At 42.3% G+C, this 13,965-nt stretch overlaps 1 protein-coding gene across 3 annotated transcripts in view; it reads left to right on the forward strand.

Moving 5' to 3' along the window:
• Window positions 1-9,541, forward strand: part of SLC20A2 (solute carrier family 20 member 2) — a 92,230-nt gene extending 82,689 nt beyond the window's left edge. For all 3 annotated transcript variants that reach the window (XM_072950163.1, XM_072950162.1, XM_072950161.1), the window contains one exon: window positions 8,745-9,541. In XM_072950163.1, the coding sequence (XP_072806264.1) occupies window positions 8,745-8,909 (165 nt within the window). In that variant the 3' untranslated portion in view covers window positions 8,910-9,541. The remainder of the gene's footprint in view (window positions 1-8,744) is intronic.
• Window positions 9,542-13,965: the final 4,424 nt, after the last annotated feature.

Below are 13,965 nucleotides of genomic sequence, written 5' to 3' on the forward strand. Positions count from 1 at the left end.
CGGTGGTGGCGCTCTGCACGTGGTGGTTGGTGGGGAAGTCATCGCAGGTCACTGCAGGATGTGCGCATCCTGTGTCTGCTCGGCGCTCAGCTGCCGGACGCCTCCCTCCTCCCGCGTGTCCTGTGTCCTCCCCCTCCGTCCTCCCGTCCTGTTCTCTCCTCGTGTCCGCAGTGGGTTGTGCACTGAAGTCATGCGTCCGTGAACCTTAATCAGCTTTGTCTTCATGCAGCTGACAGTGGCCACCTTGAACGCAGAGGGCAGTCTGTGGGGTCTTTAATAGGAATTCAGGGTGGTGGTATTAAAGTGTTTTAATTCTATGTTGGGGTGGTTTGGGATTCTTTTTTGCGAATCACCCACATTATTCATCTTTATTGATGACGTAGATGATTACTCACCTAGCCTGTGGATTTGGTACAATTCTCAGGAAATGCTACTGATTTTAAATTTTAGGATTAGAGTTTCTAACCTGATTTTCTAATTCTTGCTCTCTGGTTCTCCTACTTGTCAACAATTCTATTGCTGTCAGTGCCTGGTGATGGACTTAAGCTGGAAACACACTCGGTTTATTAAGAGGGAAGTCAAAGACAGCAAAGAATGTCACTTTATATCAGATGAAGACCTCATCAGTAGAGAAGACTGTGCTCTGGGCTCCTTGTGGTCCAAGTAACATAACTAAAAACATGAGGCAAAACTATTCGAACTCAGACGTTAGTATTTCTAAGTCTGTGACAAATGAAGACAGTACTTGGGAATATAAAGGATTTGAATAGATTGATAGCACTGTGATTAATAAATGTGTATCAAATTTTTACTCAGATTTTTTTTCCTTCTTGTCAAGTATCCATTATGTTATTATAAGAAATTGAATATAGTTCCCCATGCTCTACAGCAGGGCCTTGTTGTTTATCTATTTTATACATAGCAATGTGTGTCTGTTAATCCCCAGCCCCTAATTTATCCCTCCCCACCCTTTCCCCACCTTCCCTCTTTGGTAACCATAGTTTGTTTTCTATGTCTGCGAGTCTGTTTTGGTTTCTAAGTAGAATTTGTATCATTGTTTTTTTTAGTTTCCACATATAAGTGATACCATGATATTTGTCTTTCTGTCTCTTGACTTACTTCACTCAGTATGATAATCTCTGGGTCCATTTATGTTGTTACTTGCAAGTGACATTATTTCATTCTTTTTTATGGCTGAGTAATATTCCATTTTGTGTCTGTGTGTGTGTTTATGTACACACCATATCTTCTTTATCTAGTCATCTGTCAGTGGACATTTAGGTTCTTTCCATGTCTTCGCTAAATAGCGCTGCTATGAACGTTGGGGTGCATGTGTCTTTTCAAGTTAAGAGTTTTCTTCAGATATATGCCCAGGAGTGGGATTGCTGGATCACATAGTAAGCCTACTTTTATATTTTTAAGGAAGCTCCATCCTGTCCTCCATAGTACATTCCCACCAACAGTGCAGCAGGGTTCCCTTTTCCCCAAACCTTCTTCCCTTTCTCCATTTATAATTTGTAGACTTTTTGATGATGGCCATTCTGACTGGTGTGAAGTGATACCTCATTGTAACTTTGATTTTCCTTTCTCTAATAATTAGTGATATTGAGCATCTTTTCATGTGCCTGTTGGCCATCTTGATGTCTTTGGAGAAATGTGTAGTTAGGTCTTCTGCCCATTTTTTGATTAGGTTGTTTTGTTTTTTGATATTAAGTTATATGAGCTGCTAGTATACTTTGGAAATTTTAATCCCTTGTCAGTTGCATCATTTGCAAATATTTTCTCCCATTCTGTAGGTTGTCTTTTCATTTTATTTATGGTTTCCTTTGCTGTGCAAAAGCGTTTAAGTTTAATTAGGTCCCATTTGTTTATTTTTGCTTTTATTTCCATTACCCTAAGAGCTGCTTTGAAAAAAAAATTGCTGAAATTTATGTCAAAGAGTGTTCTGCCTATGTTTTCCTCTAGGAGTTTTATAGTATCCAGTCTTACATTTAGGTCTGTAATGCGGTTTGAGTTTATTTTTGTATATGGTGTTAGAGGTGTTCTAATTTCATTCTTTCACAGGTAGCTGTCCAGTTTTCCCAGCACTGCTTATTAAAGAGACTGTCTTCTCCATTGTATATTCTTGCCTCCTTTGTCGTAGATTGATTGACCCTAAGTGTGTGGGTTTATTCCTGGACTTTCTATCCTGTTCCCTTGTGTCTCTTTTTGTGCCAGTACCACACACTGTTTTCATTACTCTAGTTTTGTGTACAGCCTGAAGTCAGGGAGCATGATTCTTCCAGTTCTATTCTTCTTTCTCAAGATTGTTTTGGCTACTCAGGGTCTTTTGTGTTTTCCATACAAATTTTAAAATCTTTTGTTCCAGTTCTGTGAAAAATGTCATTGGCAATTTGATAGGGATTGCATTGACCCTGTATATTGCTTGGGTAGAATGGCCATTTTAACAATACTGATTCTTTCAATCCAAGAACAGGGTGTATCTTTCCATCTGTTTGTGTCATCTTCAGTTTCTTTCATTAGAGTCTTACACTTTTTGGATACAGGTCTTTTGCCTCTGTAGTTAGGTTTATTCCTAGGTATTTTATTCTTTTTGATATGATGGTAAATGGGATTGTTTCCTTAACTTCTTTTTCCGCTATTTTGTTGTTAGTGTACGGAAATGCAACTGATTTCTGTGTATTGACTTTGCATCCTGCAGCTTTACCAGACTCATTGATGAGCTGTAGTAGTTTTCTGGTGGTGCCTTTAGGGTCTTCTATGTATAGTATCATGTCATCTGTGAACAGTGACAGTTTTTCTTCTTTTCCAATTTGGATTTCTTTTATCTGATGGCTGTGGCTAGGACTTCAAAAACTATGTTGAATAAAAGTGGTGAGTGGGCGTCCTTGTCTTGTTCCTGATCTTAGAGGAAATGCTCCAGCTTTTCACCATTGAGAATGATGTTAGCTGTGAGTTTGTCACATATGGCCTTTATTATGTTGAGGTATGTTCCGTCTGTGCCCATTTTCTGGAGTTTTTATCATAAATGCATGTTGAACTTTATCAAAGGCTTTTTCTGCATCTCTTGAGATGATCATATGGTTTTTATTCTTGCATTTCTTAATGTGGTGTATCATATTGATTGACTTGTGGATATTGAAAAACGCTTGCATCCCAGGGGTAAATCCCACTTGATCATGGTGTATGATCTTTTTAACCTATTGTTGGAGTTGATTTGCTAGTATTTTGTTGAGGACTTTTGCATCTATAAGTGATATTGGCCTGTAATTTTTTTTTAAATATCTTTGTCTGATTTTGGTATCAGAGTGATGGTGGCCTCATAGAATGAATTAGGAAGTGTTCCTTCCTCTGCAGTTTTTGGACTAGTTGCAGAAAGATAAGCATTAACTCTTCTTTAAATGGTTGGTAGCACAGGGAAATATTTACAGGACCTTGTGGTAGCTCACAGAGAAAAAAAAGTGACAACGAATATATGTGTGTGTTCATGTATAACTGAAGAATTGTGCTCTACACTGGAATTTGACACAACATTGTAAAATGACTATAACTCAATAAAAAAAATGTTCAAAAAATGTTTGGTAGAATTCCCCTGTGAAGCCATCTGGCCCTGGACGTTCGTTTGTTGGGAGTTTTAAAATTACTGATCCAATTTCAATGCTGGTAGTTGGTGTGTTCATATCTCCTGTTTCTTCCTGATTCAGTCTTGGGAGATTGTACCTTTCTAAGAAGCTGTCCATTTCTTCTAGGTTGTCCATTTTATTAGTATATTGTGGTTCATAGTAGCCTCTTACGATCCTTTTGTATTTCCGTGATGTCGGTTTTAACTTCTCCTCTTTCATTTCTGATTTTATGAATTTGGGCCCTCTCCCTTTTTTTCTTGATGAGTCTGGCTAAAGGTTTATTAATTTTATTTACCTTTTCAAAGAACCAGCTTTTCGTTTCATTGATTCTTTATTATTTTTTTTTGGTCTCTGTTTCACTTATTTCTGCTCTAATCTTTATGACTTCTTTCCTTCTACTAACTTTGGGTTTTGTTTTGTTCATTTTCACTTGTATCTAAATATTTCCTCTATGATTACTGTTTTTGACGTCACATTTTTACATTAGTTTTGTCTCTTAACTGTTTCAGTAGGCTGCCTTTTCATTTTGTTGATGGTTTCCTTCACTGTGCAAAAGCTTTTTAATTAGGTCCCATTTGTTTATTTTTGCTTTTGTTTCCCTTGCCTGGGAGAACATATCCCAAGAAATATTGCTAAGACCAGTGTCAAAGAGCATATTGTCTGTATTTTCTTCCAGGAATTTCAGTTTCAAGTCTTACGTTTAGGTCTTTAATTCATTTTGAGTTTACTTTTGTATATAGTGTGAGAAAATGTTTTAATCTCATTATTTTACATGTGGCTGTCCAGTTTTCCCAACACTCCTTATTGAAATGATTGTCTTTTTCCCATTAAAAAAGTGACAAGAGTGGGCATCCTTGTCTTGTTCCTCATCTTTGAGGACAAGCTTTCAGTTTCTCACCATTGAATATGATGTTGGCTGTGGGTTTATCATCAGTGGCCTCTTTTATGTTGAGGTATGTTCCCTCTATACCAACTTTATTGAAAAGTGTTATCACAGAAGGATACTGAATTTTGCCAAATGCTTTTTCTGCTACTGAGATGATCATGGGATTTTTATCCTTCATTTTGTTTAAGCTGGTGTCTCATGTTGATTGATTTATCGACATTATACTCTCCTTGCATCCCTGGAATAAATCCTACTTGCTCATGGGGTGTGATCTTTTTCGTGTACTGCTGAATTCAGTTTGCTGACGTTTTGTTGCAGATTTTTGCATCTGTGCTCATCAGGAATACTGGCCTGTAATTTTCTTTTTTTGTAGTGTCTTTTTCTGGTTTTGATTATCAGGGTAATAGTGGCCTCATAAAATGCGTTTGACGTGCTCCCTCCTCTTCTGCTTTTGGAATGGCTTGAAAAGGATAGGTACTAATTCATTGACTGTTTGGTAGAATTCCCTTGTGAAGCCATCTGGTCCTGGACATTTGTTTATTGGGAGTTTTTTTGATTACTGAGTTAATTTCCATTCTAGTTGCTGATCTCTTCTGGTCTTTCCTTCCTGATTCAGTCTTAGAAGATTGTAGTTTTTCAAAAACCTGTTTCTTCTAGGTTGTCCGTGTGACTGTAGTAGTCTCTTATGATCATTTGATATCAGTTGTAGCTTCTCTTTCATTTCTTTTTTTCTTTATGAATCTGGCTAAACGTTTATAAGTTTTGTTTACTTTTTCTAAAAATTAGCCCTTGCTTTCATTCATCTTTTCTATTAGGTTTTTGGGGGGTTTTTTGTCTTTTTTTTTTTTTATTCTCTCTCTGATCTTTGTTATTTCTTTTCTTCTGACTTTGGGCTTTGTTCTTTTTCTACTTCCTTTAGATGGAAAGTTAGATTGTGTTTTTTCTTGTTTCTTGAGGTAGACTTGTATCCTCTTTGATTTCTTCAGTGACCCATTTGGTTTTTTAGTAGCATGTTGTTTAGTCTCTATGTGTTTGTGTTTTTTCTGTCTTTCCCCCCATAATTGATACCTCGTTTCAACCACAAAAGTGGTTGAAAAAGATGCTTGACATAATTTTTATGTACTTAAATTTATGGAGACTTGTTTTGTGGCCTACTACGTGATCTAGCCTGGAGAAAGTTCCCCGTGCACTGGAATGTGTACTCTGCTGTTTTTGGATGGAATGTTCTGTAGGTGATCATCTGATCTAATGTGTCATTTAAAGCCAGTGTTTGCTTATTGATTTTCTGTCTGGATGATCTGCCCATTGATGGAACTAGGGTTTTAAGTCCCCTACTGTTATTGTATTACTGTCAATTTCTCCCTTTATGTCTGTTAACGTGTGTGTCTTTAGCTCTGAACTGAGTCTCCTGTAGGCAGCATATAGATGGGTCTTGTTTTTTCCATCCATTCAGCCACCTATGTCTTTTGATTGGAGCAGTTGGTCCATTTACATTCAAAGTGATTACTGATAGGCATGTACTTATTGCCACTTTGTTATATGTTTTCTGGTTGTTTTTAAAGTTCCTTGTTCTTTTCTTCTTTTAGTCTCTCCTCTTGTAGTTTGATGGTTTTCTTTAGTGGTATGTTGAGGTTCCTTTCCCTTTGCTTTTCGTGTATTGTAGGTTTTTGATTTGTGATTACCATGTAGTTCATACATGTTGAACTATGTCTACTTGTTTTAAATTGATAGTCGTTTACGTCTGAACACATTCTAAAAGCTCTACTTTTTTTTTTTACTCCCCCCTACCTCCCACGCTTTATATTTTGGTGTCATATTTTGCATCTTTATGGAAGAGACAATTTTTATATGTAAAGACTAGAGGGAGTAAAACTGAATAAATAAAAAGTTCAGCCTGAGTAATTAAAGATATGCAAATAAAAGCAACAGTAACATGTTTTGTTGGTTGGTTAGCAAAAAAGGAACAATTCCCAGGACTGTTACAGTGTGCCAAAACTCACAGATTATGGATGACCCTGTACATTTACAGCTGTTTGTGAAACTATTTGGCTGTATGTACTAAGATGTTAAAATAATTAGGAAAGAGCTCTTTATCAAAGTAACATTCCACATGATACATGGGAAGGGAGTTGGTAAATCAACACTTTGCAGCCCCATAACAAAGATTGGATTGCCAACTCTCTAGCAGAAGGGGAGGGGGAGGTTGATAAGGAGCAGGATATTTTCATGATATAAAATGTTTCTTTATGATTTTGGCAAAATGTTAGAAATCGGTGAATCGGGATAAAGGGTATATGAGTTTTTGCAGTTTTTCTCTAATTTCAGTTAATTTTAAGATTTTTAAAATGCCCCCTGTAATTAATAATCCATCTCAGGGAATTTTATTTTTCAAAGCCTAAATATAAGCTATATGAGTAAGTATATTAATCATGAAATTATTTCTAATAGGGAAAAATTGGAGGCAAGTTGGAAATGGTTAAACAAATTAAGGTACAGCCACCTAAAGGGTGTACCACTTCACACGATAATTGTAAAGGCTGTGAGCACTGTGGGAAGATGCTTTTAACATAAATTTTCTTAAAGGAAATTGTGTATCCTATTTACAGGTAAAGGTATATTTATAAAAATACTAAAAAGGAATATATAAATATTGACAATAGCAGTGTTCTGGGTGATTGTCCACTCTTATTACATAAACTTGCTATAATATGTTCATATTACTTTTATGCTCTTAAGAAAAGTGTGTTCAGAAAGGAAGAGTGCATAGATAACCTTGAAACTGGAGAACACTCTCCGTGAGGTAGTCCGGCAAGCTGGTGTGCACTGCAGACGGAGAGTAACAGGGAGGGTTTAATCTCAGAAGCTGGTGTTAGTGGCTCTGACCGTATTTGAGGACCAGCAGAACCTAGCTAATCCTTCTGCAGGGGGGAAGTCTCAGTTGGCATGTTCTAGGAACAGCTGAGCGGGATTATCAGGTTCACACGGTACACTGGGTACAGACACAGAATCTACATAAAGTAGTCATTTTGATGTCCCTCAAACAGCTTGTTAGTTGCTACCTGGAGATGGACGGCATTGCTGATTAATCATGGCTCAGGTTGACGAAGTGTCAGACTAAAGTCAGTCAGTCAGACTAACTGCCTTTAAAAATTGCTGGGTTTGGTGTTCCAGTTTGCTTCCATAAACAATGTAAAATGTTGGATTTTATTTATTCTGTTGACCCCAGAATAGACCCCAGTTGCTATTTGAACCTCACTGGCCACTGCTGAGTCCAGAGTCAGCAGTAGGTCAGCAGGGCAAAGCTTGTTTCATTGAGATCTTTAAGGGCCACCTCCCAGTGGCCAAGGACAGCCTCATGAAGTCTCTGAGCTCCACACCTCCTGCCCCCCCAGCCTGAGTGAGGCATGTGATGTTACATTGTACTTTCTTATGATTTTCATTTTTAGATATTTAAAGTTGTGGGGTGGTTTTTTCCTTTGTAAATTTTCCACAAATCATAAATGAACTACAAGTATTTAGAAAAATACTTGAATCATTGTAAACATTCTGATTCTCAAGTATCATTTTGTGAGGCACAGTTGACAGTTTAGATCCAATAATATTTATGCTCCATTTGCTTATTTTTTAATCAACTAAAGTAGAAAGACTGCAAGGCAGTTGGAGGTAGTGGAGAAAACCAGCGTGAAATCAAGACGCTTCGTGCTAGTCCTCAACCTGCCATGACTTACAAACTCCCGGGGGCCCTAAACCCTCTGAAGATGTTTATTCTCCACAAAATGAGCGACTGCATCAGCTAGTCCCAAAGGTCTCCACGCCCACACGTTATGATGCTGTTATTCGGAGAGAGGGGTACATTACTGCCGTTTCACTGTGCGCTTACAGCAGACGCACATCCTGTAAGCAGTTACCTGGGGAATATTTAAAATCAGGGTGTTCATAGCTAGTTTATAAAGTGCAGGAGAATAGAAAACTAGTTAAGTGGCTGACCTTCCACTCAAATAGAGCAGAATACAGGTGGCAAAGTGCATCTGAACTGTTTATTTCTAAATAGGACAATCCTAAAGTTATTGTAGCTAAAATCTAAAAGTATCTTTAAAGCGTTAAGCACATTTAGGGGAAAGAATTAGTAATTTTATAATGTAGTTGATTTCTTAAGAGTAGCCAGTTAACGTTGGTGGAATGCAGATTTTGTGTCTCACCTTTAAATTTGTACCTGAAATGCTGTGCTCCTACAGGTGGGCTCGGTGGTGGCCGTGGGCTGGATCCGCTCGCGGAAGGCTGTGGACTGGCGCCTGTTCCGCAACATCTTTGTGGCCTGGTTCGTGACCGTCCCCGTGGCGGGGCTGTTCAGTGCCGCTATCATGGCTCTCCTCGTGTACGCGATCCTTCCATTCGTGTGACTGGTCTCCTTCCAGCCGGTGCACAAGGGACGGTCTGGGTGAGTGTGTGTGGACGGTGTTGCCCACGTTCACACGCGCGCCCGTGGGCGGCCCACAGGCGGGCTGCCTCCCAGCCAGCTCCTCCACGTCCCGTTCAGATGTTCCAGACCCCACTGTTCACCTAGGTGTAGAGTCATCCCCCAGAGCTAACTTAACTACTGTACATAATAATGTGCATTAAACTGGTGTCATGGTGGTAGGACATGGTGCAGTTACTTATATATTAAATATATATTGTATACATAGATTACTAGGTAGTGTATTTCAAACATACTCACAATGGGAGTGGAGAGATTTGCCTAGAATGCAATATTCAACAAATTTTTGTACATATTGATTTCAGTGGCAGGTTTTAAGACCCTTTTCAAAGGAAAAGAGAGATTGGAAAATGGTATTTTTCCCCTTTCATATATGTAACGTAAGTGAGCTGCAGGATGGATGATGCAAGTGTGGGCAGGTGTACGTGTGTCAGCGTGCTGTTGAACAATACTGGAACAGGAGTTCACAAGTGCTTTCACTGAGGAATTGTTCATACACTGTGTATTGATTATGTAAAATACCATAATTGCTTCTGTAAATACTTAAAACTGTAATTTTTTTAATGGTGTGCTTCCCTTATACTTTTTTGATCAGAGAATTTTGGAAAGTACCAAAGAGGCAGGGGAATAGTTTGCCAGTATTATATTTTCATATTGTCTCCCTTCCTCACTGATCCTACCGTTAACGGGGATGTAGCAAGACTGCCACGCTCTGCCCTGCCCTGGAGCGGTGTGGATGGTGACGCACCAGCGCCCCCGTGTCCACGTCCCCCCTCCTGGTCCCCCACCCCCACTGCTGCCACCCACCAGCTCTCGGCCCTTCGTTGTTGTCGGTGCAGAGAGCGTAGACGGGAGGACGCGTGGTCAAGCACTACATGTCAAGTCCAGTTTCCATTTCTGCTCCCCTTCTCCCCCGCAGCCTGAAGAACGGAATTCTAAACTCAGACACTGAGGCGAGTGCTCTGACATTCTAGCAGCTCAGGGGTGGGGAGAGTCGGACTATTATTAGACAATACACTGGATTTGAGGATTTCCTTGAGGCCTTGACTAAGCTGAACATCTTGACGCTCTACAGTGGTCCCACTGGAGGCTTCTTTTTTGATTGCGGGAGGACGTACGACTAATGTTAGAGCCTGAAACTACGGAAATGCTGCTAAAATTTTTATATTGACAAACATTTTCTCGGTACTTCATTGTGATTTTTCATTAATCAACCATATTAAATTTATAATAAAAAATGCCCCTCAAAAGTTTGCCTCTGAAGTCTTTTTCTAAATACAATGTTTTTTATTCTGAGTCTCCACAAAAATAAAAGCTAATTTGTTTACTTCTACTTTTCAAATTCCCTTTTTTCCCTTAGTTTACTACTATTAAATGTCTGTGCAGAAAATACACAGGAGCAAGAAGAGTGTGTGAAGAGTGCATGACCCACACAGCCCAGCACCCCGAAAGCCCCGCTGTGTACGTACACACACACACCCACCCACCACCACCACCTCCCCCCCCCTCCCCCCTCCACCCCCCCTGCAGTGATGAGCCGTCCACCTGGAGGCTTTGTCCCCGGATGGGACCTTCGTTAAAGGGACCATCACACTCGGCTCAGCCGTTCCCACTTCGCTCTAAAGTCAGCGAGACTCTCGGGGAAGTCGGGCCGGTCGGCTCACGCGTCCAGGGCTGACCACCCAACGGGCACGCACTCCTGTCCTTCTTGGCTTAGCAGCCGGAAGCAAACCACAGCAAGAACACAGCTCCTCGGAGCATCAGAAGGAAACTCCTCCAGCCTCCTCTCCTTCTGGAGTTAAGAAGGTAAGTGAGGAGGAGAGCTGGCCAGGTGTAAACAGCTCTCCACATCCACAAGGAAACTTGCCCTCTCTGATTTTTAGAACAGCATTTTAGGCCTTTGCTTTTCCCCCCTTCTGATAAAACCGTAAATTCAAGTTCTGCGTCCTCCTAAGCTTTATTTATAAGAAAAACAACAGCATGACACAGCGCCAGCATGCAAGCGCGGCCCCGGCAGCCAGGGTGGCCGAGGCCCTGAAGCAAAGTGGGCCAGAGGTCACCCCCACGCTGGGTCCCCAGTGACTCAGCAGTGAGCAGAGGGGCCGTGCCCATCGCCTCCCCACGTGAGCAGAGGGGTCCCCTTGGAGGGGAGGGGACACTGCTGGAGTCTTTCCTTTGAGTTAATCAGCCTCTTCCTTGGACGAGGGACCCGCCTGCGTCCCTGGCATCTTACCGCAACTCTGTTACCAGATCGCTGCTGTCTGCACACGAGAGGGCGGTGAGGAGCCAAGGCTGAGGGGAACATGACCCCTCCGGGGCGGTCTGCCCGCAGAGAAGCCCGCACTCAGAGGACGAGCTACTTCATTCTCTCCCTTCCAAAAGGACTGAACTTCCGAGCAAATACGTAAACACATTTGTTCATTTCCAACGAGATGATTTTAGAAATAAGTTCTCCCTGGCTCCTTAGAATAAACTGCATGATAGAATTTAAAACCATTCCACTCCTCAGAAAGTGGTGAAACATTCCGAACTATGGCATCAGCGAGCTTACTCAGGACAGAGCGAGGCAGGAAAAGGGCGCTTCCAGGAGATGAGCAGCGCTCCGCTGAGCCTCGGGTAAGGCTGTGTGCAGACTGCTCACCTGTGGGAGGCCGGCCCTGCGATGATTCCTGGGGTCAGTGGAGCTCAGGTTCCTCGCAGGCAGTGGTAAGACCACCGCAGGGAGCCGTGGGAAATCTGGCAGCAGTAGTGAAATGGGCTGCTCCACGCCTGGCCTAGAACAGGCGCCTACGTGAGGGTCTGTCTCCCTCCTCTGTGGGTGGGTCGTTACTCACTGCCTCACTTTTTAAGGGTGATTCCCCTGGGGAGGACTGCTCAGATAGCATTAACTTAAATGATGGAAAAAAGGAACAGAACATACACCATACTTGGCTGAACGAGATGAGGAACTGTACAACAGGTTCTCTGCATGCTTGCTGAGACCTGTAGAATATGGTTAAATTCTCACGAGGCGAAATAAAACTGTTCTCAAGTTAGCTGTCACCTTCTTAAATATAGCACGTCATCCTTTATTATTAAAAAGTCAATAAAATGACCCGGAAGCATAATATTAAGAGAGGAAGAAATCACCTATACTCTTGTCATCCCACTACCATCCTTTTTGAAACACTGGTCTTTGAAACCTGGAGCTGGCTGGGCACTGGGGAGACTGAGGCACAGGATGAGAAAAAGTTTAGCAGCAAAACAGAAACAGGACAGGAGCAGCCCAGGCTGGGGACTGTAGCCAGCCTCTCCCTGTTCAGCAGCTGTCAGACCGTGTCCACCACCGTGGTCCCTAGAAAAAGGACTGGGCCATGGGCGTGGGAGGGAGGGAGGCTCTGAGAAGGAACACGACATGTGACTAAGAACTTGGCTCAGAGGTTTATCCTGCCTGTTTCTGTAAAGGAAACACGAGGAATTAAATCTGATTTTCAGTAAGGAATTTCAGACCCAATGAAGGTGACCACTGTTCTCCAACCCCACCGGCCAGAGCAAAACAAGACCTTCAGCAGAGCCAGACTAGGATGGAGAGCGGCTCTGCCTTGACATTTACAGATTAAACCAAACCCTGAATGTAGGTTCCAAACTGAGTGGGCAGGTGTTGGGGAAGGGAGCGGGGAGGTCAGAAAGATGAGACTGATTGCAAGGGCAAAGGCACAGACCCCCTGGCTGGCCCAGCATCTTCCACTGGCAGCCGCCACAGCGGCACCCAGTGGGCTCAAACATAACTGCAATTACGACCCTCTCCAGAACCTTTTTAAACTGCACCAGTGCAGTCACCTCACAGAGTGATTACAGTTCAGAGTTGCTAGAAATGTCAGGAATCATCTGGGCTGCTTTGATGCCCCAGGGCACTACAAGTACCCGCGGGAGGAAAGGAAAACCTCCGCCCGCACGCAGAAACCCCAAGCCCGGCCCAGCCGCTCCCAGCAGGGCGGAGGGAGGGTCTGGCAACGGCTGAAAACACACACACATGCTGAGCGCCGCACCCCATTCTTCCCGTTTATGATTTAACATACTGCTGGACAGTCTCAACCTGAAGTCCCTACGCTCCTGTCTGGACTATTGTATCAACAGAAAATCTGGTTTCTTAGCTCTGCAAGAACCAATCACTTAAAAGGAATGGTACACGAAGGAAGGAACACTGGCCCAAAGCAATCTCCTTCCCATCTAATTCAGGCCATCAGTGCGACTAACCTCATCACGTAAGTAACAAAGAAGTTGCTCAGGGGAGCATCTCGTCAGCGTTTCCTCGTATCTCCTCATGTCTCCCACCACCGCCGTCATTTCCACCCTGTGTCCTTAACACCCCCAGCCCAGAGAAACGCCCACAGCCACTGCCTCTAACACGGGCGGCTACGCCTCCCACCACAAGGGAGGGAAGGCCCGCGTGGCACGGTCCTCCCAGGAAGACACAGGCAGCAGCAGCACAGAACGGTCCTGATGTTTACCCCCTACTCCCTTTTCCTCTCCTGTTACACTTAATCTCCCGTACTGGAGGGTCACCGCACAAACAGTGAGAAGATAAGACCACATCATGTAGCTGATATCACAGGTATTTTCTGACCCCAGAAGCAGTGGTTGGAATTTGGGTTCCAGTTAAGATAGCCTTCGGTGGTCGCAGGGAGAAACTCCTTGCTGCGCTGAAATTTTCCAAAAGCAACCGTGTCTAGTTGGTTTTAAGATGACTCATTTGCAAATGAGCAAGGAATCCCAACAGGCAAATCAGAGACTCATAAACAATCAGTAAACACATGAGAACAGCTCCATCTCACTGGCCAGCAGGGAAATGCAATTAAAACAAGATACCATTTTTACCTCTAAAACTGGTTAAAAAAAAACAAACCTTAAAATCTGATAACATTCAGTGTTTTCGCAGGTGTGGACAAATGAGCACTCTTCACCACCCTTGGTATAAATACAAATTGGAACAAAATTTC

Source organism: Vicugna pacos, chromosome 26 (genome assembly GCF_048564905.1).
Source record: "Vicugna pacos chromosome 26, VicPac4, whole genome shotgun sequence".
Taxonomy (NCBI): Eukaryota; Metazoa; Chordata; class Mammalia; order Artiodactyla; family Camelidae; genus Vicugna; species Vicugna pacos.